This window comes from Prorops nasuta, unplaced genomic scaffold (assembly GCF_024137725.1).
Source record: "Prorops nasuta isolate Cenicafe-Biocafe unplaced genomic scaffold, Cenicafe_Pnas_1.2 PNAS00009, whole genome shotgun sequence".
NCBI lineage: Eukaryota > Metazoa > Arthropoda > Insecta > Hymenoptera > Bethylidae > Prorops > Prorops nasuta.
The window spans coordinates 8,804,730-8,832,601 of record NW_027116806.1 but is presented as its reverse complement, the minus strand read 5'-3'; the positions used below and the strand labels follow the sequence as shown (position 1 = coordinate 8,832,601).

The 27,872-nt window shown below is 36.5% G+C and overlaps 3 protein-coding genes and 1 long non-coding RNA gene across 7 annotated transcripts in view; 3 read left to right on the top strand and 1 right to left on the bottom strand.

Annotated features, from left to right (window-relative positions):
- Window positions 1–1,890: 1,890 nt before the first annotated feature.
- Window positions 1,891–3,873, top strand: Spf30 (Splicing factor 30). Of its 2 annotated transcripts, XM_066731423.1 has the most exons (6): window positions 1,891–2,030; window positions 2,118–2,223; window positions 2,340–2,563; window positions 2,626–2,775; window positions 3,181–3,331; window positions 3,400–3,873. In XM_066731423.1, exons 2-6 carry the CDS (start codon window positions 2,185–2,187, stop codon window positions 3,541–3,543), a joined length of 708 nt encoding a protein of 235 aa, XP_066587520.1. In that variant the 5' UTR covers window positions 1,891–2,030; window positions 2,118–2,184; the 3' UTR covers window positions 3,544–3,873. The 2 variants fall into 2 exon arrangements, with proteins under 2 accessions (XP_066587520.1, XP_066587519.1); XM_066731422.1 differs by lacking the exon at window positions 1,891–2,030 and having other exon boundaries at window positions 2,043–2,223.
- A 147-nt stretch (window positions 3,874–4,020) lies between these two features.
- On the top strand, window positions 4,021–8,089 carry LOC136776073 (solute carrier family 12 member 8). The gene is made up of 11 exons (XM_066731413.1): window positions 4,021–4,426; window positions 4,525–4,715; window positions 4,783–4,963; window positions 5,048–5,193; window positions 5,260–5,491; window positions 5,926–6,127; window positions 6,215–6,449; window positions 6,522–6,842; window positions 6,910–7,071; window positions 7,149–7,327; window positions 7,403–8,089. The coding sequence occupies exons 2-11, from the start codon at window positions 4,527–4,529 to the stop codon at window positions 7,557–7,559; spliced, it is 2,004 nt and encodes a 667-aa protein (XP_066587510.1). The 5' UTR covers window positions 4,021–4,426; window positions 4,525–4,526; the 3' UTR covers window positions 7,560–8,089.
- On the bottom strand, window positions 6,679–10,039 carry LOC136776081 (uncharacterized). Its single transcript, XR_010823025.1, has 4 exons — window positions 9,750–10,039; window positions 9,375–9,649; window positions 9,208–9,312; window positions 6,679–6,813 (listed from the first exon to the last, which is right to left on the bottom strand). It is a non-coding gene; the product is annotated as an uncharacterized lncRNA (long non-coding RNA).
- Dscam3 (Down syndrome cell adhesion molecule 3) overlaps window positions 9,188–27,872 on the top strand; it is a 56,459-nt gene continuing 37,774 nt past the window's right edge. For all 3 annotated transcript variants that reach the window (XM_066731406.1, XM_066731408.1, XM_066731407.1), the window contains exon 1: window positions 9,188–9,319. The gene's annotated coding sequence lies outside the window, so the exon portion shown is untranslated. The remainder of the gene's footprint in view (window positions 9,320–27,872) is intronic.

Genomic DNA, 27,872 nt, shown 5'->3' with positions numbered 1-27,872 from the left:
TGTACACATACCTTCTAAAGAACTTTATCTTCCCAAGTACTATGAAAACATATCTCACAAAAGAGATACCAAATTTAAATAACATCATTCAAATGCCTATTTTTCAAATTTAACTAGACAATGGTTTATCAATGATTTCAATATTTATAAAATTAATTAGAGATCAGCAGAATCATCAGATCTGCGTATAATAATTAATGATTGTAAAATTATTTTTATATGTTATAGACTAGAAGAAAATAGTGCAAAGGAGGCATATAAATGTCATAAAAGATAATATGTAGAAGGATGTGACATATTAATAAGAAATTTGCAGAGGCTCTATGCAATTTCTCTTACAATGAATAATAAATATCATTGAAGCAAATAGTTATGACTTGCACATTCCAAATAGTTACAATTTAATTAGTTTAAAGAATAGATTCTACGAGAATATGTAATTACTATGTATGTATAGAATTCAGATAAGGAGGAAAGAAAAAGAATATTTTAATTGAACTAGCTTTAATTTATAGTAATAAGAATCAACACATTATTATATATAATTATTAATTTATAATAAAATTTCTTTGTGTATATACACCAAACGCTTACACATTCACTATTAGAACATTACATCATAATTATTGAAATGACTGGTCCACACAGAAATGCTTCATAAATTAGTCCTTTTTTATTTATTGGTCTATATATATTTCTTTTCTGTAATTTAAGCTCATCAGAAACAGCATTTAACCTGTAACAGAAATAAAAAAACCACAAAGTATATTTTCTTAATAATTAACAATTACTTTAACATTTCCTATTAACTAATACTCATCTGATATTTTTTCTTTATATATTTATTAAAATCCTTTCTTTCTTTCTTCTTATTTGTTTTTTAAAAATATTTATGTTTCTGTATTTCTTCAAAATACAGGTTAATTTAGCTTTTGACAGCTCTTTTGCGTCAAAGGGATAGCCGATCAAAAATTTGACGGTGTCCACTAGAATTCCCTAGATAACCCCTTGCCTCTCTTATCCCCACTGCCCCTCGCCTGACGCAAGATTATTGAGCAATAGTGTACTATACATACATACATACTCAGTAGCAGCTGAGGCATACCAGTTATTTCGTCCAAACTTTGCTCAAATTTCAGCACAGCAATAAACGGAACCTGAGTTAAAGCTATAGAAGTATTTTATTAAAACGGGATAATTTGATATATTAGTTGCTTTCCTTTTACTCCTAAAGTGAGTCTGATCGACTCATTTGTATACAATTTAAGTAACATAAACTGTACTCAATTGAGTCACATAACTGAGATTTAACTGATTGATGTAAAAGGAAAGTGACAGTTATATATAGCTAAACTGCGAATTTTACTGCTAGTGCTGACACTTGACAGTATAATTATCATTCTATCTTTATCAATCGGTGTGTAGTAAACAGAAATAGAATCATAATAGAATGATGTTCGGTTTGCATTGTTCATATTATTCCGGTACTAAATTTCCCAACGTAAATGCTTAGCTTAACGAAATCCCTCATACCGGTATTACGGATTGATAATGCCGGTCAATGATCCACGTTATTTCATATGTATATTATAAAAACAGCGAGCAAATTGAAAAAAAAAAAGTACTTCTCAGACATAGAGTAATTCCTGACAAATCCAATAAGTCTAAAAAGAAAAAAATTTAAAGAAAAATAACGTTATTCATCGTACATTGCTCCTTTCTAAATACGGCGCGGCAAGGGCAGTAGGACAGAATTTGTATACCAAAATTCGTTTATGGTTGTATATATGAAAATTCAGAGAAGAAAGGAACTAGTGGAAGAGAAGCCAACAATAATTCACTATAATCACTAGCAACCAGTGTAACCACTACTACCACTAGTATGTAGTAACTGACAGTTCATAGGTTTTATACGCAGACAACTTACCTCGTTAAACCCTAGATTATTTAATAGTTGTGTTTTAGCAGAGATGCGGGTTTTAGCCTGAAAATCGACACAGACAGACACAAATATATAGTTTGTGTGACATGTAATGTACCATTTGTGTCTGATTGTGTCGATTTTCAGACTAACTGGAAAACAACTAATAATACCTTGTTTCTGTTTTATAATTTAGGCTTGTGAAAGAAAAAAAGGTATAAGTCAATCAAAAGTCCGTTTTCACTTTTCGTGAAACATTTATAATGGATGACCTCCAAAATTACAAATTACAGCTGCAGCAGGTGAGGAATTTCATTTTTTGTTAACCTTGTTTACTTCCCCAATTGCTCAGTATAAAATTTTACTTACATGTATATATAAGAGTGTTCATTTATTCAAACAAAATATTATCTCTTAGGTGGAGGCTGCATTAACCACAGATCCTACAAACGAAGAATTATTGAAATTAAAAATAGATTTGGAAGAAGTGATAGAATTGACACACGACTTAATTAAATCACAGCAACAAGAGAAACGTCAATCAAATGACATTGATGTAAAAGACCCTATTTTACTTGCTGTATTAGCAAATAAATGGAAAGTTGGTGATCAATGCATGGCACCATGGAGTGAAGATGGAAAGTAAGTATTTAGATTAATGATTTTAACATTTCATTAATATTGTTGTAAAATATGATTTGCAGATATTACGAGGCCACAATAGATGCAATTAGTGAAGATGGGGTAGTCAATGTTACTTTTAACGAATATAAAAATACAGATGTCACAATGTTAAGCCAACTTAAATCTGCAGCAAAAAAACCAGCATCTGACTGGGCAGAGCAAAAATCTAAGTAAGCGTAACAATTTGTAATTTGAATGAACAAGTTTTATTCATAATTATGGTTAACAGTTTAGTTAAGTAATTTTAATTGATCTTTTTTTTAAACTGGGAAAATGGTCATATTTTAAAAATGATAATAATCATTCATTTTTCCCTCTCTCATATTTCCTTTTCCCATTGGACCATGACTGTTGACTGTGGTTTAATCCATAATTCCATATATTGTTCATTTATCTTTTGATGTCTTGGTATTGGTATGCATGTCATCGGTCTCCAGAAAAAGGTAAAAATTCTATTGGTATAGATAATGTAGAATATCTTTATTGTAAGGATAATATTAATTGTAGTTAATAACTTGAAAAAAAAAGAATCTTAAGGATAGTTTATGCCTGCTAATAATTGCTACAATTTGCAGAAAAATGCAAGCGGCAGCAGTTGCGGGTGCGGATCCCAATAAACAGAGGGAATATTTAAAAAAAAAGAAACAAAGAAAACTTCAGCGATTCAAAGAGCTTGAGGAAGAACGTGAGCAAGAGAAAAATAAGTGGTTGGCTTTTACTAATAAGGTAAGGATTCTAAACTATTAGTAAACTAAGATTTAATTTCTCTTTACTTGAATGAATGCTTATTTCAGTCGTCGAAAAAAGGAGTTACAAAGAAAAGTATATTTGCTACACCAGAAAACGTAAATGGAAGAGTTGGAATTGGTACTTGTGGAGTGAGTGGCAAAGAAATGACCAAATTTAGCAATGGCGAGAAATGGAGGCGGGGAGCGTAAATTATGTAAATACCGTATTTGTTAGAATTATTGTTATATTTGGTTAAAATTCAGCTCTTGCAAGTGATCTGATGCTATATGTTTGTATGATGAGAGTTGCATAAGGACAAGCACAATAAGAATATGCAATCAAAATTTTTTTTAATTCATCCTCAACAAATTATCTTTGAATGGAAACTTCATTCTGAGTTTTAGCATTGGATTTTCTATCTTTGTATGACTGAAAATGCGCGAATGTAATCTGTGTGAATAATCTTATAAAATAATTTTAGAAGTATCTTGTGAATATAATTATTTCTTTGTAATTATCAATTCACAAAATAAATGTATATTTTAAGGTCAAATTGTAGTTTTCCTTAAACAGTTTCCTTAATATATAATGTAAGAATGGTGAGAACAGTGAGGAGTGAAGATTTGTACTAAACACATTGAGAAATTAGGAAAGTACTGTTGCGCACGCGTCACAAAATTTTCTTGCTTTAACTTCTTCAATAAATATTTCATTTGGATTAACATTATGTGGGGATATTATATATAGTTTTATTTTCAATGAAAAAAAATGGTGTCTTTTATTATGAACAATAAGTGCGATAATATATCAGTGATATTGGTATTTGTAACGACTCTGATAATAGTGTGCAAACTGCAGACGATTCGCACAATACTCTGATCTAACATCTAACCTAACCTGAATGGCACACGAATAACTGAATAACCATTGTGCATTAAGAATTTTATGGATACCGTTATTTCATTCAAGAGATGGTCCAGTTAAACAAGGTTCTCTACACACAGCATGTATGATTTTAATATGTGTTTTCTCCACATATAAATTATTTTTTAAAGCTATTTTAAAATTGATATTTCTCCATTTGGAGCACAAGTAAGTATACCTTTAGTAACATAAAAATTCATTTTTATAAATAATTACTTAGTTCGGCTGAAAAGTAAGATTAATTAGTTTTGTTAATTGTTTTCTAGAAATGAAGAAAGAAGAGGAAAATGGGGTCTGCAATGGAGTATCAACTGAGAATAAAGGTGTTAACTGGTCTAGGTATGGATTAAATAACGAAGAGACTTCAAGACACAGCCAGCAAGATAATAGGCAATATGAAGAATTGGGACCTGAAATGTATCAAACGGGTGCAAATGAATTATTTGCCCAAGAATATGTATGAATTGATTGAAATTTGTTATACTTAGACTTATTTGTGACCTATTAATCTAATCTGTCTGTAGAATTCTGACCCATGGTGGAAGTCTAATTTTTTTATATCCCAACCAGTCCTATTTGGTACTTGGGATGGTGTTTTTACCTCCTGCCTAATAAATATATTTGGAGTGATTGTTTTTCTAAGATCAGGGTGGATAGTAGGGCAAGCAGGTGTTTTAAATGCTGTATTGATTATTTTATGCACAGGTAAAGAAAATATTCTACTTCTTCTAAATTTAAAAATATAGATCTGGTGTCAAAGTAATTAAATTTGATATTCAATATGTTTAGTATGCATAGCATTGGTAACAGTACTATCTGCTGTTGGAATATGTGAACGTTGTAGAGTAGAAAGTGGTGGTGTGTACTTCCTACTTTCACATGTACTAGGATCAAGATTTGGAGGATCTATTGGACTACTTTATTGCTTTGGACAAGTAAGAAATAGTTTTTTTAAAAACTGTATTTATCGAAGGGGGATATTCATAGTTTGATTTTTTCAGGCTGTAGGCTGTGCATTGAATGTATTAGGTTTTGGGGAATCTATGGCTGGATTAGTTGGCTTTGAATCAACTTGGGCACAACGTGGTTTTGCTTGCGCAGCAGTTATTTTACTGTCCATTATAAATGTAGCAGGTGTCAAGTGGGTGATTAAATTACAGTTTATATTGCTTCTAATTTTATTGTTCGCTGGGGCTGATTTTATGGTTGGCAGTTTTACTCATGTTAAAATTGGTAAGAACTTTCTTAACACGTTCGCTACCACGCGTCACAATTATGTGACATTGATATGAATACAAAATGATGTCAAGTCACAGATTTATGATAGAGACGATCGTTGTTTAACCTGCAGGCGGCCGGAAAGTGCCGATCGGCACACTTCAAGGTTATGCCTTTATGTCAGGTCCATTGGGAACTTTTTCTATAGAAAAATAATTCAAAGTATGACTTATGCACGCTCACCAAGATGCCGGCCGCCTACAGGTTAAATGGTAAAAGAGATCTCTGTTTACGGTTTATTGTTTCCCCCATTTTTATTACGAAAATTCAATAACGTATAATACTGTATTGTTATTAAATATAGTAAAAAATGGCATGGTAGCGAACGTGTTAAAATATTAAATAAAAAAAAAAACAAATAACACAGAAAGGAATCTATCAATTTCTAGAAGCTGGATTTGAAGGATGGTTTTCCGGAAATTTAAAAAATAATACATTTTCTAGTTATCAAGATGGTTACAGTTGGTTTACGGTATTTGGAGTATTTTTTCCGACCGTTACGGGTGTTTTAGCTGGTATTAATATGAGTGGAGATTTAAGACACCCATCAACTGATATTCCTAACGGGACATTAGCAGCTTTAGGAACTGGGTAAAGCTACTATCAACCTTTATTAATTTTGATAGTCCGATAAATAGAAACAATATATTGAGTAATGATGGTATTAATTAATTTCAGAACATTGCTGTACCTTATTTTTTCACTATTCCTGGCAGTTACTTGTACGAGGACTGCACTTCTTACGAATTTTACAATTGCCTCTACTGTATCAGTATTTCCTGTACTTTTGCTTTCTGGTCTTTACGTTTCGTCTTTTAGCAGCTGTTTAGGAGCTATGTATGGTACTCCGCGTGTTTTGCAATCAATAGCTAGTCAAAATGTTATTCCAGGAATGAGCTGCTTACAAAGAGGGGTAAATGCATTTGATTAATCTCGTGTAAGGCAATTTTTAATCAAGTATTCTGACAGCTGTACTAAATTTCAGAGAGGACCAAATAAAGTACCTGTGTACGCAATGTTAGTTGTTGCGGTTGTTACGCTGGCATTTATCATAACAGGAAAAATTAATACTCTCGCACCAATAGTGACTATGCCCTTTTTGTTGACATACGCATGCTTAGATTATGCATATTTCGCTTTGGCTCAAACTTTTGATATCCGACACACTCGCGAGCAAAGATTTCGAACGCAGTCGCCGACATTCGATCGAAATTATGGATCATCAAGTCGAAACAATTCAATTTCCGAAATCGATAATGACCTGGATAGTTTATTCCCTGAAAGAATAAGACACAAAAATATAGTGGTGTGTATATTATACTCCCTAAAATACTATTATTAAAACTTTATTGATTATTAATTTATTTTCACAGAGAAATCCAAGTATTTCAGAAAACAATTTATACTTGGATTCCTCACCAAGTGTTGAAGAAAACGGCAGCGTTGCCGATAATTCTGAACGAAAACTTCATATTCATAATAAACTGGGAAATTGGTACAGTCCTTTATGCAATCGTTGGTTTTCGTTATTAGCTGTAAGTATAAGGAGTTTTAACTAAGATAATTAAGTAAACAAATTTATCGATAAAACTTATTTATACATTGGTTCCAGTGTCTTGTGAAGCTTTTAATAATGTTTCTGGTTCATTGGGGTTATGCAATCGCTAACATCGTTGTAGTATTTTTGGTATGGAGCTATGTTGGCCATGCCAATCCAGCCGTAAAGCCAGGAGTTTCAGCGGAATTTAATTTCTTCAGGTGGCTGAAAAATGCACTGTTGAGGCTTATGGGGTTGGTTAAATTTTACCGTTAATTCCCTATTGATAAAGATAAAAGAAATGATCATCTACATAAAATTTTGTTTAGGCGCAAAGTTTACGATTACGAGCAGATCGTAGTAACCCCAGTACATCCAGGAGTCGATACTTGTTCGGCTCAATTAAATGAGGAAAATGAAGATTTTGCTGGTAGGCGCAGATATCACCAAACGTCAACGGTTACCGGCCAATATGTTAGTATTTAAAGTATGTTTCAGTTTTCTAAGAAATAACAATATATATACTGGCTGTAAAATAATTCTGACTGATATTTAAATGCTATTTAATAACGGAGATATCGTAGATATATATATATACTGAAAAATAAGTGGTATAAAAAAGATACCACAATGTGCATGCAGCTAAACCAATGAAAAAAAGGGAAAATATAATTAACAGAATTGCAATTAAAGTATTAACCAGAGCTTTCTGCAGGCTTGCAGAGGTTAATTGCTAACGTCAACTTTAAGATACGCACAAGTCAGATAATTATAATACTGCCTTAATTTAATACTGTAATAACACACCCCGTAATAGGAGATTATTTATTTTTACTAAGACACGAAATTCATGTCAGTCCTAATTATCGTATTACGATGGAGTCTAGAGATTGTCTTGATACTTTTATAAAAATCTTGTAAATAGATAATATCACCATACAGTTATACTATGTAACATTTTTATAAGCATAATATTCTGTATAAATATATATTTAAAAATATACTTTTAAAATCAATTTCCTATCATTATTTAGTTTCCATTAATAATCTGGTTCTCCCTAATAATTCCAAAATTCTACGAGATTATATCTATAATATAAGAGTACATATAATCTCTGATGTTTCTTTCTGATAAATCGTAGTTTTCGAATTAATTAATAACAAGGCTACCATTATTTCAACAGTAGGTAATACTGTTTGACAAAAAATAAATAGATCATTCATTTTTTCACCCTACTTAATTAACAATGACTCTAGTATGAAAAAATCGTTGTTGAAGTCTTAATTGGAGTGTTTGAAATCACAAGAAAGAAAAATATTTGTGAAGTCTGTAATTTTCGTGATTCCTGTATACTAAAATAGTCCATATTTGAAATTTTTGCAACGAAAGTATTAAATGCTACTACTTTGAGATACTACAATAATATTATGGTGCAACAGGATTCCATTTGCTGCAAGCTTAAAAATATCCTACGACCAATGTTAGTCTTGTTAGTTGTACTATAATTTACGGTTAACGCTAATATTCTAAGCTCGTTGCTTATTGTAACGAAGGTAGAATATGACAGGTTAAAAGAAATCCAATCTAGAGGTATTAAAGAGTCCTTGGAGATTATCATATTAATTTGAGTGTGCAAAGTATTATCATTGAGTGGATGCGTTTAGTGGGAATGGAGGGGTTAGAGGGTGGAGAGAGGGTTTACGCCGTAGTAGCTGGGGATGCTGGCTGGAGTATTGGAGAAAATTCAGGAGTAGGGATGGTGGTGGTCCAGAGCCAGAGTGAGCAAGTAGGATGGTGGGGTGGGGGTGAGTTTCCGCGCCGGTTCTTCCAGCGGGATATGGCGAATTCGAAATTCCCGTGGTTTGGTTTAGTGCGCGATCAGTCTCCGACGTGTCTTCACGTTCGGTGCTCCAGCGGAAGCTGCGAGGTTTCCGGCAAAAATTTCCCGAAGCTTCGCCACAAATCGCCTTTTACCCCTCTATCCTAAAATATAACTTTAATCCTGTCAGGTCAAGCTTCTCACGCGCAATGACGTTTCTCGCAATTTTGCACGTTTTTCCAAAAAGCATTCAAAAACTTTAAAGATCATTGACCTCTACTGAAGCTTCATTAACCACTAACTAGTTTACTTACAAGAGTGAATTTTCCCGCGTCTTTGTGTACTTCAAGATCCATGAATCTGTCAGACCAGAAGTCCCTCATTTATGGACAAAAATCGTCGAGAATCACGTGGCTCATCTGAAAAGTATGAATTGATCAAATCTTATCATTGTCGTAGTGATCGATATTCTTATGCTTGCCTGCTTTTTTTGCTTTTGTTTACCAGTATAGTATACAAAATTCTTTTCTAAAAGGAAATATTTTTAGTAGCAAAATGTGTATTATTGTTGGATGTTTCTTCCAGTAGTAGTAGTTGGTAGTAGTAAGAGTCCGCGCGAGGGTAGCCGGCTAACCGGCATCGTGAATAAGAATGAGTGACGTAGGCGGCATTGGAAGCGGAGAGGTGTACTATACTCTACTACTCTCGTAAAGAATTTCATAGACGTCACGTTTTTTGCATTACATTGCATAGATTCTGTGAAGTACAAATCGTAAAATGCACACGTATAATATCATGCATTGGATAAAAACATTGAAAAAAATAATTGAAGTAGAAAAGGAATAGGTAAGAATACCTGAAAATTAGTAAGGCGGATTATTGGTTGTATTTACGTATAGTAGTATAGTAATAACTGACGCAGTAGTGATGGTGGTGTTCCGTTTGGCAAGCTCATGAATGAACGACCACTTCACTCTGTCTGCAAGCGCTAATGGTCTTCCTTTCCTGCGCTTTCCTGGCTAGTGAATCGTCCAGAACATTTTTGCTCCTCTTCCTCTTCTAACATTATTCGCCGACCAAGCGTTCTTTACTTGAACAGCGATATTCTCCCGCTCCACTGGCTTTTTCAACCATTTTCCAACAAAATTTTTCACCCCTGCAACACGAGAGGAAACAACAACTTTGTAAATGCGACCCCGAGTGTTCGCTAAATCTCTGACATTGGCTCCCTCTCTCTTTCATTCTAGAAGGTGACAATCCCTGAAAGCCTCCACTTTTCCGATCGGGGATCACTGCAATTTTGACGAGCGTAATAAAACTGACGATTTACACACACGTATAAGCAGGTTGGAACGCTGGCCATTTCTCGTCGGAGCGTAAGCACGTTTCAACACCGGACAGACCTCGTAAACCTGGTCGACACATGTAAATTTCCGTATACATTGACGGGAAATGAAATGTGCATGCTCATGCTATTTTTTATAACATAGCAACGAATTTTCATGAAGCAATTTATATGAGTGTGCTGAAATTTAACCATGGTACACTGCTATTCGAATCTAAAGCTTGTTCAAGAAGAAGAAAAGTAAAGCTTTAGGTTATATCTATTGTTGATTTTCGCACGAATGATAATGCAAGTAAATATACAGGTTCCGAGGCTGATTCTGGCAAGGACGTATATGTTTAGGTTAGATATACAAGTGTGCATATTGCGTGGTGCCATTTCCATTTCTCATGCCACGTCCGTTATATCGTTCAGTTAAACTACACGTGACTCCCCCATCGGCCATCAAGCCCGTTTACCTATCACCGTCCACCGTGTCCACATCACTTTCGTCAGCATACAAGCGCATCCGTTTCATCATTGCATGCATTGCAGCAAAAGCGGTAAAAGCTCTGCTAACCTCCAACACTTTAATCAAGTGGACGAATGAGTGTATAATCTCAAACTCATCACGATCAAAAGGAAAAAATCACAAATTCTTTGCATACGTAATGACACATACAGTTATCTTAACCTCTCTGATCCTTTACGTTACTTTATTTATATTAAGATAGCTGTGAAGTTCCGACTGTTAGGACGACGACGTTGCGAGGTTGACACTATTTCCAATGAAAAATGGTGGTGTACTCGTGTATCCCTCAATGACGACAAATGGCCGTAACCCGTAATTAATCGGTTTTCCCAAGTCACACAGGGCTACGGGTGCAAATAGGAGATTTGATTGGGAAAATGCAGCAACATTAAGAAACAGAAGCCGTAAACTCGTAAATACAAGAGATAACGCGAATTTATAGGTTCGTGTTTACGAATGAACTGTGTAACGGATGGTGACGTGATTATAGGTTAGGTCTGAAGTGAAGGTGGGGGCAAGGGGGACGTAATTTCCGTCGTCGGCCATCTTGACGATAGCTAATTGTCTCTCGACGAGTCTTGAGATTTGCATTATAAGAGAGAAACACAGAAGGATTAGACGACGTTAACTGGCGGGAATGAAAAAGTATTTCAGGTCAGCGGAGGCCGCTTTTACGTGTGTGTATGTATACGAAAGTTATACTAAGACTATAAGCGTTGTGCGGTTATTAAAGAAAAGCGGCTACACACCGAACGGGCCAACATTTTTAACGGCGAGCTCATTATGCTAGAACTAGCAACCTGGCGTTAAAGTCCCTCGCTTTGCTTTACTCCCGTGGATTATCCAGCAGCGTGAATTTATACCGGAACCGATTTCTAGCCTGATTATCACAACCAACACCAAACTCCATTCTAAAAAGGAAGGAAATATTAACGCAGCTTTCTTAGATTAAAACGATCGCACAGAAATGAGAGCTGCTCCAGGCGAAGGCATTTAATTATGGTAAATTACGATTTTCGTCCTGTTAATTGGAAAAATTCTTGCATGCGAAAGCTTACGTTGTAACAGTAAATTTAACTTTTCAGGAAAATTTGTGCAGAGAAAAAATGGCGCATGACGCCATCGCGTTTTCGTCACTCGAATCGAAATCAATATCACTAGCGAGCGGTGTGGCGTATTGATTTCAGGCGAACTTACGAATAGCGGTAGCAATACACACACACACACAGCGACAAATAAAGCTAGCAATAATACTTTTATACAGAGTGAAATCCGCGCCACGCGATAAAACGCCGACATCTAGACATCCAGTAAGATTGAAAATGAAATCGAGTGGCGGGGCTGGCTCTCTCTCTCTCTCTCTCTCTAACACACTCTCTCTTTCTCTTTCCATCTATCTCTATGAATTGCGTGAATTGCGTGAATTCTGTGGGTAAAGTTGGCGATAAAAGGTCTCTAAAAGGAATTGAGTTTGTTGAGGGAGTCTTGGAGCGTTAATTAGGATAATGGAGCTTGCTGAACTCTCCCGGATCGGTTCCTAATGCGTTTGCGGTTTGCACTCGCTCCCATGATTCTCCTCTCATATTTGTCGATCAGCGAGTTAATTAAACGTAAGCAATGCATCGATATGAGGAAGTAAGGAATTGCGAATAAAATCGGTGGTTTGCTTTGTGGATGAGGAGATCGATCCGGTGACAAAGATAGACAAAGAGTGGAGATACGATGAAATGGAATCCTCAAAGGACAAGGGAAGGCATGCAGGATGGGATAGGGAAACAAGCACGATTCATCTCGAGATATGAAAGCTTAGTGCTGGGACAGGAGTGTATGCACCGACGACGGGTAACTCCTCTATCTATCTATGTATTATGCAATGAAACTGAAGAGTCTCTTCGACTAGTCTCCCTCGACAGGAGACAGGAAACAGGAAGTCAGTATATATTAACAGAGAAGCGTCTCATATACCTTTTTCTACAATTCTACTTTTTAATTTATTATTTTTATAAATAAACTTTCCACTTTGTCGCTTTGCTATTTTTCTCCCTTTCACCTTGCTCTTTCCAGCTAGCGTGGCTTTACAATGGAGCCTCTGGAAGCTGCATTTTTTCGCACGAATCCGTGCCTCAATGGAGTGCCATTCATTTTCGAGTCGCGTGACATTCCGCACACGAAGACCTTCGCCTTGAGTGGCCTGCGAAAATTTTTCTCCGTCATGGTGTACGGTATGCTGGAATTGCAAGTGTAAAGAAAATATTCTGGATGAATTTTGACGGACCAGAGATATAAATAAAGTAGGAGCGAGCGAAAGAAGCAAGGGAAAAGAAAATGCAGAGAAAATTGAATAAGAGAGAGAGAGAGAGGTGAAAGTTCGGTGTTCGTCGATGGGGTTACAGGGTTGCTTCCTTAAGTGGTATACATAATGCCATTAGCTCTACGACTGTGGAAATCTCATTGTCCAAAATGGAATTTGTGGCTGACCAAAGTGGGAGTAGTCGATTCTCGATATTTCGACTGATGTCTACATGCAGAAAGAGTATTATATAATCTTAATATACTAAAATATATTCATAGTTCATAACGGAAGGTTCTGTCTATCGGAGGTGGGAAGAAGGCCACTTGGGTTAAAGGTTACGTGATGCAGGACGCATTTGTGAGAATGAGGAGAGCGTCAATATTCGTGAATCGTTAAGCCTCGGCAGGAGTACCCTCGGGTCATCCGAAACTGGTACGGCTACGACGATCTCCAACCTCTCACTAAAGATAATTGGGTCATTCTCAGCTAAATGAAGATAGCCGACGCCTAATTGAATAAACAATGGCGTGCTCGGGCTGGAGTCTCGGCAGGACCAGCTTGCAAAATATTTAGGTACTCCTTGGCAGTTTTCATTATGCGACAAATCCCTCGGCTGATTCGCTGCTTTACAGCACGCGAAATATGCTCACTGCGCTGACTTTCGTCTATTGGATTCCATTGTATTACGTGAGACGCATGAAAGACGCGCGCGGCGTTTCTCGTTTCCCGTTTCTCTTTTCTTGTTCCTCCCCTATTTCGACTGACGCTTGTCTCATATCTCCGCTCCTTTATTGCTTCTGCTTCTCGCTCCTGCAGCACTGCAGAGTTTATCGTTTGCGTTTCTTCTTCCTCGTCTTTTTCTTTTTTCTGATAATATATATATATATATATATATATATATGTAGCTGGAAGAAAGATCCGTTTTCAACGGACTCCTCCTCAATCATCGCCATTCTCATCCCTTAATATTATTTTGCCAGATTTCTCTACCGTTCATTCAGACCCCGCTTATTTATTTCTCCAGACTTCCTCATCTTGGATTTTTCATCTGTTTTCCAGCAATTCCAGCTCCGGGATTTCCGTTCTTTGCCACGTTTTTACTCGGCAGCCAGAGGCGCGTGAAAGCTCGCGCTGTAAATATTTAAATAGCAAATTCTTCTTTACCGGAACGGAATCCCAGTCTTCTCCAATGGGCGAAGGAAACGCGACAAAAAAGAACTCGTTAAGTTTGCTCTTTTCAGCATTCAAATGAATAACACTCGCAAATAAATGACCGTACCAATAATGCGAGATTACTGCAAAGCCGTGTTAACGAAATTCACAATGCGAATTAATAATCGGGTTTGATTAAACGGTGGAATGGGATAGTTAATGAATTTGGGGAATACGCACAGTGTAGGATATAGGATAGAGGGAGTAATGGAAAAATTTCTATCGAAGCACCGCTGACTCTCCGAGTCGAGCGTTAATGAGAAAATTAATTAGTAGTAAAAGTGTGTATGCGAGGAGGTTATCCCTGCACAACGAAAACCTTTAAATTACTTGAGGGAAATGGCCGCAAGTTTAGCACGTAACTCTGCAAATCTAGTTAACAATTCTATCATTGTTGGGCTTGGCAATTTCGGCCAATATTAATCAGTCTTGGACAGTGCTTCTCAACTTTGACACTTGTATATATATTAAACGATAGTGCCAAGTAATGCCGACGAAACTCGAGGATTTCTTAAAAGCTCGCGTAAATGCTTGAAATGATTCATGCGTGCCGCTCGTTTAATGAAGTACACGCTCGTTTACATTGTAATTAGCGCTACGTGATGAAAATTGCAATTGATCCCCCTCCCCATCGCACAGCCGTAGCTATATACCAACTCGCTTTATTTATTCACTCTACCAAATCATACCAGATCGTAATTAAAACCCTGTTCAAAAACAAAGATCCAAATTACGATAACAATCGACAGTGGCTTAACAATGAAATTAATTCATATACAAAGAGTTATCAGCATTTGCTGGTTAACTCTAAGCTGGGTCTTCTATTATAACGTGTGTACATGTGTATATATATATATATACTACATTTATAATAGACCTAATGAAGGTTGGCTTAGCATAGGTTAGGATTGCAGGTATAATTACACCGTACAAGCGTAATGTCGGTCAATTACGTCATTGAGAAAATCGATTAAGGGATGGAGATGTTTTGGGTTATGGCAACTAACGAGAAATAAGCTGTATCTTCATTTTTAAATTATTTATTTATGTATATACTATACAATATTATAGGGTATACATATATATATATATATAGTAGAAGGGGTATATTACTCGGTCAGAAACTTAATTACAAAGGCACGATTAAAATAGTTGAAATTTAAGCCATGAAAGGGTCAGGAGCCCCGAGGCACGGTGGATTCGGTTTGATTAAACAGAATCGTTGATAGAGAGATTGAACGAATCAAGACCTACAAGTACAGAATCTTCGATCAAAGTGTTTTTCAGTTCCCATTGGTAGCCGCTCTCTCATTGGCCAATCCGTCTGTTTCCGCAAACACGACAGCAAATGCGTTTGCTCGACTCCCAATTCTACGTTGCGTCGATTCAAAGCAGACTTTGCCGTGCTTGTTGCAGCAACTATACAGGAGCTGCAGAAAGGAAGGATGAAACGGAAGGAAAAGAAGAAGAAGAAGAAGAAGAAGAAGCGGAGGAAGGTTGTTGGCCGTAAGATAGGTTAGGCCGTGCCTCGCGTTCATGCGTCTAGTCGATCGTTACTTTTTCGCCCCTTTGCATAGGTAATTGGCTGCGGGATTGGTCGTATAGGTGGCGGGGGTACGCAAAACTTGCCGTTACGAAGAGGCAAAGAACGAAGAATGGAGGGAAAAATTGGATTGTGACTGGAGCAGCAGCAGCAGCCATTTTTCCCTCTCTTCCATCTATGAAATCCTCGTAGATACGACGTGAGCGAAGATCGTTAAATCTTTGCCAAAAGCCACCCGGGATTCGGCAGGATCATCCTGCCTCTCCTCTCCCACTCCTTACACCCCCAATCTCTCCTACACTCGATCGATATACCGTCTCCAAAAAGCAAATATAGCCAACAACCTTTTTTTCTTCTTTTTTTTCCCAAACTATTATTCTTCTTGCAAAGAAAAGCAGCTCTCTCGTCCTTTTTACAATTTTACGACTTTTGCGAGGATTTTGCTTGGTACAAGCAGTTTGTAGATTTTACGGAGGCCAAGCAGCGCGTCTTTTACGGTCGATTTTAATTTTCAGAGCAAGCCAAAGTTGGCGGGTGAGGAAAATTTTGCAGCGATCGACAATAATGGTGGGTGTAAAATGTTGTGAGAGGTTTTAGGATAAAAAATGATAAGGCACGAGCGTTTCGTTTACCGATTAATTCTCTACTGTGGAGGGATAAAGATATGAGATTTTACTTAATCTTATATGTATATACGTAAGCTGTGAAAAAATGAAATTATATTATACTGCGGGAGAGAGAGAGAGAGGGAGTTGCGCGGGAAAATATTCCGTTATATGCGGGCAATTAAGTCGAGTAAATGAAACGAAGGATATAGTCCTTTGATCCCTGCGAGTAGCGCGTATTGCAATTTCGTTCACACCCGCATTCCACCGAGCGGAGAAAAGAGCGCGCCGTTCCGTCGTTTTGGCGAAAAAATCTTGCTTACGAGCACAGAAATATTAACCTTTATTAATCAAAAGTGTATAATATAATCGAATCAAAGAATCGTTTAGAATTCAGTCAATATTCCAATATAGCGCAATGTAAATATTGATTCAATTTTTATTAATGAAACACGATCCCCTTAAACGAAGAATATTTCAGATTAAATTAAGAAGTTAATTATAGTTTCAAAAAGTTCAAGAATAAAATCTATATTTTGTAGGTATTAAGAAAATTTCTTCCTAACAAAGTGGCTATTAATAATTATTCGCATACTGCTTCTTGGTTAATCAGGTTAAACTGGTCCAAAAGTACTAAAACTTGATATTCAAACATATACACAATTTTTGTTGACCAATGTTAATGATTAAAGAGCATTGGCATGTCAGTATAATATTGTCATCGTTAAAATTAGTCTGAAAATGTAACATGTGCGTGTATCGTGACAAAATGTCTGCTGCTTCTTCGATAAACATTAATAATATTGAAGCATGGTGTAAAAAATGAAAAATATCTAAATTACGAGTAAATAAAAGCGAGAACGTGCAATGCTTGATCCATGCGAGTGTATATACAACGCGTATTTCAATTTCACAAACTGCACTCTTATTCCTGCAACGAGTCGAGAGAGAAAAACATGACGTTATATTTTGAGAAAAAAATTCTGCTGCTTCTTCGATAAACATTGATAATATTATTGAATCATAATGTAAAAAGGCAAAAAATTATCATACTCAAAGTTTGCCTGATCGTACTTTACGAGGAAGATTGATGTTACTTAAAAGTTTCTAGATGCTACAAAGTTTTTACTTGAAAATTGAATATTGCTGCTTATTTGTATCGGTGCTGATATCTTCTTCGTTATTGCGCGAGGCAACTCGGTGAATCGGGAAAAGTTTCCTCGCGAGATAAACCAAGTGAATTAGTAGTGGAACAGTTGCACTTGGACTTGCCACTTCTCGGTGATTCGCAAACTGCCTTAACAAGCCAATTTCAAAGTTATTTCCATGGATTATATTGCGTGGATTAAACGCTTTCACATCACTCGGCCTCTTCTCCACTAACGCCATTAAAATGACCCCTGACAAATTGCCCATGAGCGATACCGCCAATTTCCAGCCGGAAGAAACTACTCTTTCTCTGGTTTAGGCACTTTAGGCCCGAAAGGAAGATACATGCATATATCCTCTGCAGCAGCGGCATACACAATAATAACTCGGCTAGAAAGCCGCAACGATTAATATCGAGATTTAAAATTCATTTGCTCTTTATTGTGGTATTCCGCAGGATATATCAGTAATAACGAATCACATTACCGTTTATCACTGGAGGACCAACGGAACCGAGCTAATTCTCTGGCCAATTCTCGAAAATTAATTTGCAAATTTGCCACGACTTAAATTTCATTATTAATAGAGAAATGAAAATGATTTACTCGAGTTGCAAGATTACGTAATTTGTGGATGGAAGATGCGTCGATCGCTTTGCAAGTTAAATTTCATTAGCGAACGCGTCGGTTTCGATCGTCGATCATTTTTCTTCCTTGAAAAGTTTAAGTGGGAATTGAGTTGGTGGGATTTCTCTTAATTTAATGATTAATTATTTCATTCGGCTGGCTTATAATGTGCAATGAACTCTGCTCGGTGCACCTCGACCATTGAAATAATTACATTGAGCAGGCGTTAATTTTGCGGTTCGCCCAGGTATGTAGTGTGTAGTATTCACATGCAGAAACGGAAGCGCAAGGGAACAATTGTATCGCGAAACAGTTGCACGGTTCTCACGTGTGTATAAACAACAGCCGACACCTATCCGCAGCTGGATAATGCGCTCCAATATAATCTCCTGTCTTCGCATAATTATTCCTATTGTTAATGCACATGCACGCGGCTCCTGATAAAAATCCAACAAATTCTCATGCGAGACTGCGTCCACTCGAAGCTTATCGATGATATCGAGGCTCCGGTCGATGTTTTCCAAAGTTGTGCCTTATAATTGCGTTTTCAGCTATTTATTCGAGGCGATTTTTCTATTTGCAATCAGAGCAATTGTATATATTTCGAGGAAATAAACATTTCGTGTTATCAATGAGTAATTTCTGATAAGATATTTAAAAACAATTAAGAGCGACAGAAAATAAGATAAATATATAAAGAATGTGTATTAATACCGAGTATAATTTTATAATGCCTACGTTCTTGATTCTTCCTATATTTAAACTTTGTTTGCTTAGAAATTTCTATCTTTGATCCGATCTCTATTTTTTAATAGCTTGATTGAATCGTTAAAGTATTTTCTACGAGTTCGCTAAATCAATTTGTGAAATGTTAAACGTATTTAATAATCCATTTTCCATCAAAAATATATTGATTCAAATGAAGAAATTAATGTTTATATCGTATTCTCTAATTATATAAAACAAATTTAAATTGAAATCTAGTCAAAGATATGAATTTCTACAAGCAAAAAGACAAAGTCTGAAAAGAAAAAATAATATAAGAGATAAAATTGCATTCACAGTGCCAATAAAATTGTGGTGTATCTCGTTTTTTATTGATCTTTAACTGTTTTAAAATATTTTATCATGAATTATTCAACATTTTAATATCAGATTTTAGTTTCCTTCTAAAATAAAGTTTGTCTGACCACAAATAGCAAAATCCCCTTGCGGAACCTTAATATAAAGTGATGTTAGCTGTACACTAGCGTAGGAGTGGTGGAGCCCTCGCGGAAATTAAGGAAAGAAAGCAAAGCTCTGACAAATAAAAGAACTCGGAAAAATAGGCTGGGGGTTCGTTAAAAAAAAAACTGCCAGTAAATACTGGCAATTAATGAACTAAAAAAAAAAACGCAATCATAATCGACGCACGTTATCGCAATGCTTCTCTATAACAACTCGAGAAACACGCTCGTACAAGCGTACAATCCAATCACTTCCAGCAGGTGGTTTCTCATCCCAGTCATCAACGAGAGCTTTTCTGCCTACGCCACGCCAATGGAAAAAGTGCTTTTTCATTAGCGTCATTTTTGCAAGGAGAAACACGAAGCAACGCTTAGTCGACTACAATTTATATTATTGAAAAGAAAAAACAAACAAAAAATAATAATGATTTTTCCTCTAAAATTTAATCGAGGACGAACCAATGGAAATATTCGAACGTATCGTTTGAAGTTGCTGACACAAGATTCTTCATAAAGCTCCTATATGTATATATATATATATATATATGTAGTGGCCTGTGGAAGAAGAAAATGAATGACGTGGCGTTCTGAGCCAACGGACCGGAAGGGAACTTGACGGGAATGAAAAATCCCTTCTTTCTCCTCGAGCTTATATCATTCTCCTCTGTGTATAATAACGAGTAAAAACGAAAATAATTCATTCTTCCCGCGAGCTTTGCTTAATTTCGTATAAAAGTTCGAATTGGCCGCTTTGGCGAAATAAATAAGACAATTTTCGCCACAGCCGTGAGCGCAGCGATACAAGGCACGACAACATTATTCTTCGCGAAACTTTGACTTATTTGAATTTCAAACTCTTGACACGTCGGCGAATACTTTCTACGCTACGAGAAAAACTTGTAAAATGGAACCGCCTGGCTTGCAATTCAAACGGCCGCACGCACACGCTCACACAGATATCAATAATTTCACTGAAATATTCCGTCAAAGTTTCTTCTTTCCTCTTCGACTCTCTCTCTCTCTCTCTCTCTCTCTCTCTCTCTCTCTCTCTCTCGCGCGTATCCTTTGAGAGAGATTTTCCTTCGGAAATTGTTAATATTTTCGAAATTGAAGTGGTATTATATTTAGACTCCCAATAACTAACGTATCATTCTTTTTTTACATGTAGACGAAGCAATAATTTAGTATCCATTCAAACGCAATATTTGTCAATCAACTAGAGAATTCACGTACCAATGTACGTGCATATATCTGTCGAAATCATTTCACGAATTTATTATTCGAGAAGAAATAAACATCTTGCTCGAAACAGAAAAATCTAAGAGAAGCACGGAATGGTTTTAAAAGAGTTTTATTATTATTATTATTATATATATATATGAGGGAAATGGTCGTTAACGGTTTTTCGAGCAGCAAAAGCTGGACTGCTGGACGGCATCCGAGGTAAAATTCGTTCGAGGCTGGTGAGAGGCTTGCAGGAATTTTCGACGAGTCTATACTAACAATAAGTCCGTAAGCGGCTTACGAGTTTGTTCCCCGCAGTGTAAAAGGGAGAGAGAGAGAGAGAGAGAGAGAGAGAGGTAGAATTGGGATTTCGCGTATTACACCAACAAACGAAGAAAGCTCACACAAATGAACGCGTAGACAAAAATACATTTTTAATGGCAGAACCGAGGTCTGTCGTGTGCTGTATTGTTATTTCTGATGATTTTAAAAGTTGGATGTGTTTGTATAGTAATTCCCATTGCGCGAGGAGGGAAGAATAGTGGTTCGAGAGCTGAATAAAGTCAGTTTGAGGGGGAGAAAGATCGATGAATAGCTGGGAAGCGGAAAATAGACGAAAAGATCGGTCGTGGAATGAAAGCGAAAGAAACAAAACGATGCGGTGAGCAGCCATTGCAACCACCAATGGCACAGTATTGAACACGATATTCGACCTGAATACGCCTCTTTCTCTCAGATCATAAAATGAATTTTAGACGAGGGCCAATGAAACAAACATATATATATATATATATATAGATATATACGTTACGCTTGCAAATCCGTTGCTCCACCAGTTTGCTCCCACTTAGCGCAGAAGCTAATAAGTAGAAAATTGGGGAAACCGTGTGCGAGTGGTCATTTAGGAGGACCAATAATGAGAGCGGAGAGTTTCCAGCGAAAGTCCATTGGGACGTGCATGCTTGCTGCAAGCTTCTAATCCTTCTAATTGCTGCATCTAAATTCACTTGATTTCCGATCGTTAGTCTTGCCTCGCCTCAAATTAATTAAATATGCTTGTTAGATTCGGATGACACGGACTCTTCAAACTTCAAATTATATACTGTGTGGATTTTTTGTGGTGTTGCATGTAGATGTGTGTTGGATGAGAAGAGTAATTTATATAATTTGTTTTATCGAGCCTCTGTCTGGTTACATGGATTCTTACGTTGCATTCTTATTCTATCTACACTCGTGTACCACTTATCATATTTATGGTATAGCATAGAAATATAAAGAATGGGGTTCTTTTCCGCCAGTCCTCCCATTCATTCCATTTTCACATTCGAACTACCTACTGTGTGTTTCCTGGTCTTCTTCTTTCTTTCCCCATCCTCTGTAACTTCATCATCCGCAATTCCAACCTTTCCCATCCTCGGCTAATATCTCCTTTATTTTCTTCCAAAGCCCGACCTCCCATGAGAAGAGTAATTAAAAATGAAAATCTTCCGCAAATATATATTTTTTATTTTAACATTCAAATCGTCAGATAAGCACTGCTGCTACGATCCTGGGGGTAAGGTTCGAGATGCAAACAATTGAACATAGGCATTATTCAGGGTTGGATTATTCAGAGGTCGCACTAGCCTTTTATTCAGCCCGCGTGTATATTCTCAGCTACTTAATTTATTAATCCATTTATGCGAGAGTGTGCTATATATATATATATATCGTTGGTTCAGTTTTAGAGTATATAAAACATAGGAGGATAAATATTACGGAGAGGATAGGGTTGGGTTATCGATGATTCTTTTTTTCTCCAGCTTGCTATACGACAAAAGAAGTGGATCCACTTGTCCATTGAAGCGCAGTTATGAAATTCAAGCCGAGCCCCTCCGTGAATAAAACATGCTAGATCTGTACGAATAAATTTCAGCCTTGTTCCGCCTAAGATTTCCTTTTTATTTCGCAGAACCCTTGTGCTTGCTGCCGGCCTCATGAAACTTTGATCCAATTATTATTTCTTTGAAAACTTACAATCGTAAAATACATGTAAGATGCAACAGTTGAGAAAACGATGCAGGCTCGAGTGAAATTCGTAGAAAATAATCCAGGGTCATTACGCGTTCGCTATATATCTATAAAGGGATGAAATTTGATTTTCAGATGGTGAAACTGAGGATAGTTTAGTCCGCGGCTTTCGCGTCTTATGATTATTCCTTTGCAAACTTACAAAAATGCACGTATAAAATGCAAAGTTTGAAGGAAAGTTGACTGTGTAGAATTCAGGGGAAATAATCCAGCTTATTATGTGTTAGTTATAAAGGGATGAAATCTGATTTTCTGATGGCGAAGCTGAGAATAGTTCAACTCGATTTAATCCTATGATTTATTCCTCGAAAACTTACAAATACACGTACACGATGCAAAAGTAGAAGGAGGAGTGACTTGTGTAAAATTTACGGGAAATATTCCAGCGTTATTATGTGTTAGCTATATAGAGGGATGAAATCGGATTTTCCTAAATAAAGGACAGTTCGTTTGATCGAAGGCGCTATCTCACGAAGCTTTAATGTAATTAGTATAAATGTGAAAATTTACAATCATAAAATGCCTGTAAGATACAACAATTGAGGGAGCGATGGCTTGTATAAAATTCATGGAAAATGATCCAACGTTATTATATGTTAGCTAGAGGGATGAAATTGGATTTTCTGATGGTGAAACTGAAGTCAGCTCAGTTTGATCGAAGGCCCTGTCTCATGAAGCTTTAATCCAATTATTATATCTTTGAAAACTTGCAGCCATAAAATACACGTAAGATGTAACAGTTGAGAAATCGATGGCTTGTGTAAAATTAGCAAAAACTAAACCTAGCTTTATTATACGTTGGGAGGAACTATATATAGATGGATGAAATGGGATTTTCTGGGTGGACCTGGGAACAGCTCGATTCGATCGACGCGACTCAGTCTCGAGAAGCTTTAATCCAATTATTATATCTCTGAAAACTTACATCCACATGGAAAACAAAATATGAAGTTATTTTCCAGAAGATTATTTTCATAACATCCGACATTCAAAATGTGTTCTTTATTGTTTGCCACAAACCGTAATTAGCTTCTTAATATAATCGAATCAAGATTCGTTTAATCGACAGCTACTACTAGCAATCACATTTTTAGACACAGTCCTAATTGATTTCTTGATTAAATTAATTTACACAGTATATTTCCATCAACATTACCTAATATTCCTCTCTCTTCAAATAAAACATTATATAACTGTAGAGAAATCAATTTCTCGTATAAAATTCGCAAAGTCTAAACCAGCTTTATTATATTCTACAACATATATATATACATACGAGGAGAAGCAATAGAGAGACGAAATCGGATTTTCCGACGGTGAACCTCAGGACAGTTCAATTCGATCGAGGGTCCTGTCTAGCAAAGTTTTAATCCAATTATTAAATCATTGAGAACTTGTAAGCATAAAATACATGTAAGATGCAACAGTTGAGAGCTAGGATCTTGTGTAAAATTGAGAAAAACTAATTCAGCGTTATTATGTGTTAGCTAGAGGGATGAAATGGGATTTTGTGATGGTGAAGCTAAGTGAGGACAGCTCAGCTTGATTGAGGGGGCGCGTGCAAGGGTAGCTGGAGAGTTTGTAAAAACTGAGAGTGGCAGGAGGTCACGAACGCTATGTTGGTTCGGGGTGAGAAAGTCAAAAGATGCGGGGGAAGAGCCTGAGGGACTGCGCAACCCCTTACAAGCCTCACGCTCTTTTCACTTTTTATAACTCCATGGCATATCCGAATGGCGAAAACTAATTAAGCTAAAGGGATGTACGTGCACACATCTATATATATGGACAAAATGGCGGCTACTCCAATGACGTCAATGTAACATTACTGAAGAAGATTTACGTGCTATTTAGACAATACATGAGCCAGTAATCCGACTCTGCTGACAAGGCTCGCTAGATTTGCACGATCGCCTCGCCCATGAATAATTGAGAGAATTGAGAGAGTCGCTCTTCTAATCCTGTAGCACACATCGATTTAGAATTCCGATTGAGCGCTCTCTATAATTCTGTCCCATCAAATATCTAATATCCGCATATGAAAAAGCAAGCTAAAACTTGCATTCGTGTTCGCAAAGTCTCATTGCCAGCTCCGAGTTCCTTGGCTTCGAGCTCCCTTCACGGCTCCCATTCGCATTTCTCTCAAGGATATATGTCTGTCGGTATATATATACCTAAGCCAAGAATGAAACGCTTGTTTTTCTTCAGTCACCGACTGTAGATCTATCTGCACTGAAATAAATAATTTAGCTCGAATGAGTCTTTATTTGAACGGTGCTAATTAAACTGCATGCATTTGGTCTTGATAAATAATTATTTCTAACGAATTAATGTAATTAAATTTCATTAATGTTAAATTAATATTTACCTTGGCATATTATCTGAAAAGAGATTTATTAAATTTTTGTTCAGATCTTAGAATAATGCTAAGAAAATTCTAATTACCTTTTTTTATATTTAATTCTAATATGTTTCAATTTACACCAAAATCTATCTATCTATAAATTTGTTAGGTCGGCAGCCTACAAGCATTATTTTACAACTCGTTAAATATGAACAATATTAAAAAAAGCTGTAAAATAGTTTTTTATGTATATATATATATATATATAGTAATATGCAATAAAACACTAATATTTTTTGTGTAGTCATTTATCGAGTTATATAACGATCCATTTAGGCTACGTACATTGTTATATGTAACTCAATAACTATCAATAATACAAAAAAAATTCATTGCAACTTTTTATTACCTATTACCATATGCATAAAAAAATATCCTACACTTTTTTTAATATCGCTCATATTTAACGAGTTATATAACGCTTGTTGGCTATCGATCTAATAAATTTATAACTAGACGGATTGTGATGTAACTGGAAAAATATTAGCAATATAAAGGAACAATGTTTAAATACTTTTAGCATGCTGTTATATTAGCAACAAATTTTTATAATTTTTTTAATATACTTGATACATTTACTAAAATACATAACATCGAGTTAATACACACTCCTTGCCTATAAACTTATTGTTACCTAATTCGAAAAATATTAACAATATTAAAAATTTGTATAAGAGTTTTTTTCTCAGAACTGACCTCTCTTTCTAGAGCTCGCAATTTGGTCATCCTTTATCCTACATAATATATATAGATATGCTCAACCATCTTCACATCCAGAGATTCCTTAATGCAAAAAATCTCATAATTTAAAAATTTTTTCTTTCGTCAAAAATAAAAAAATCTTATTCTCTCGATATACTATACATATATACATATATCACAGTGATATTTGATTGTGGTGTAGAAGGTGTAGTAGCTGATCGATAATGGCCAATGCATAGACTCCCACCGCGACGCGACGCGACGCGCCCGTACAAGCTTTTTCATATAGTATATCCACTATACATGTCGGACACGATTGTTCGACGTCCAGGCAATTTTACGTGAGAAATCACGTGGAGGATGAGAGAGCTGGAGAAAAACATTGGCGGAAATGCGAAAGTTATAGCAGTTTCATACCGGCTCGTATAGTAATTGAGTAGGATCACTGATGTGTACGCATATAGGATCAAGAGCTATACGCATGCCCACGCACAAATACAGGTATATATAGTATATATATATATATATATATACAAAGTGTAGTTCTATGGAGAATGGAAGGACGCTATAACGAGCAGTTTGGATGTTCCCCAAAGCCATCGATGATATTGCGGGACACGACACGACAGTTGTCACTGTGTGTATATGGTATACTATAGGAGGTGCAGAGAGAGAGAGAGAGAGAGAGAGAGAGAAATGATCGGCAGAGTAGAGAGGATCCGGCTGGGGTCCGGCTGTACGTAGTAGCAAGAGCCATCAGGCAAAAGGCATTGTAGCAGTGGTAAATGGTGATGGTGGAGCGGACACTGCAAGTAGGTCAATGACCAAAAGCGCTTTGGGACGTTCACTACACACACACACACACACACACACATGCACACGAAGGGGACAAGAAAGGGACTCAAGCATATATATATATATATATATAAGTCAAGAGAATTCAGTCCATCCATTAAACAGCAGCAACCTTGTTCAATTGGATGAAAATAGGAAAATAAAATGGATGTAATGAGAATATCATCGCGAGCGAGTCTCAGTGGCGTGCCTGCAGAGTCTCCCTGAATTTATGTCCTATTCATTATAGCCGGGGCATCACGCCACAAACGCCCATAACTATCACCAACACTGTCACACTGTGCCTCGAATAAAGCTCGCCCTCCGAAATCCAGATCTAGCAGCATTCTCCCATTGTGTTGATCCTTTCGCTGATTGATGTTCACTCTCGCAGATTTTCCCCTGCACATCCATAACTCGATGTCTCATAATCTCATTAATAACTCGAGCGTTAACAATACATCTCATCTTAATTCCATTAGCCAACGGCGCGTACTTCCAGCTCCCGCTGCCATCGGCTCTTCTTCCTCGCTTCGCTAATCGGAGAAATTTTCAAGTTGATCGTGCGGCTCATTGCTCGCTTCCATCATGAAAGAAACAGCAAACCGAACGAGATTTGAACGCTTTTCAACGGAGAATGGAATCTTTTATGCGGTTCGGAGGCAATCAACTCTCAGTGAACGTTCTCCGCGTTAACGAAAATACCGCTGCAGGAGGTTTCTGTGTTTGCTGCGGTTCCGCGCTTTAACCATTAAACATCCTCCATTCCCCGCGCTCTCTCCCCTCCTCCCTTCCTTTTTCCTTTTTTTCACCTGAAAAAACATCGCATTTGATGGAAAAACTCCCAATTCAATTTCTATTTTCTCATCAATCATTTTTAATAAAATTTCCTATATACGCGAAAGATTTTTATAGCTCGAAATCCAGGTAAATCTGTAAATCACGTGACTTTAACACTTTTTATTCTTACCGTCAAATGTATTGTAATGTGCTCCAAGGCACGTGTGGGTATATAAATATACATATAGTTTTGTTTATTTCAAATGTTTCGCGAGGCGTGTTTCGCAGTGATAATTGAGGAGCTTTTCAAGCAAAAACAAATAAATTTGTTTTATGAAAATTTTTATCAGTGATGATTATCGTTTAGTTTGTTAAAGCATACATCGTTATAAACCGAGCAATTTTTAAGAGAATCAGATATCCGAGTTTTGTTCATTCAGAGGTTTAATTCATAAAAA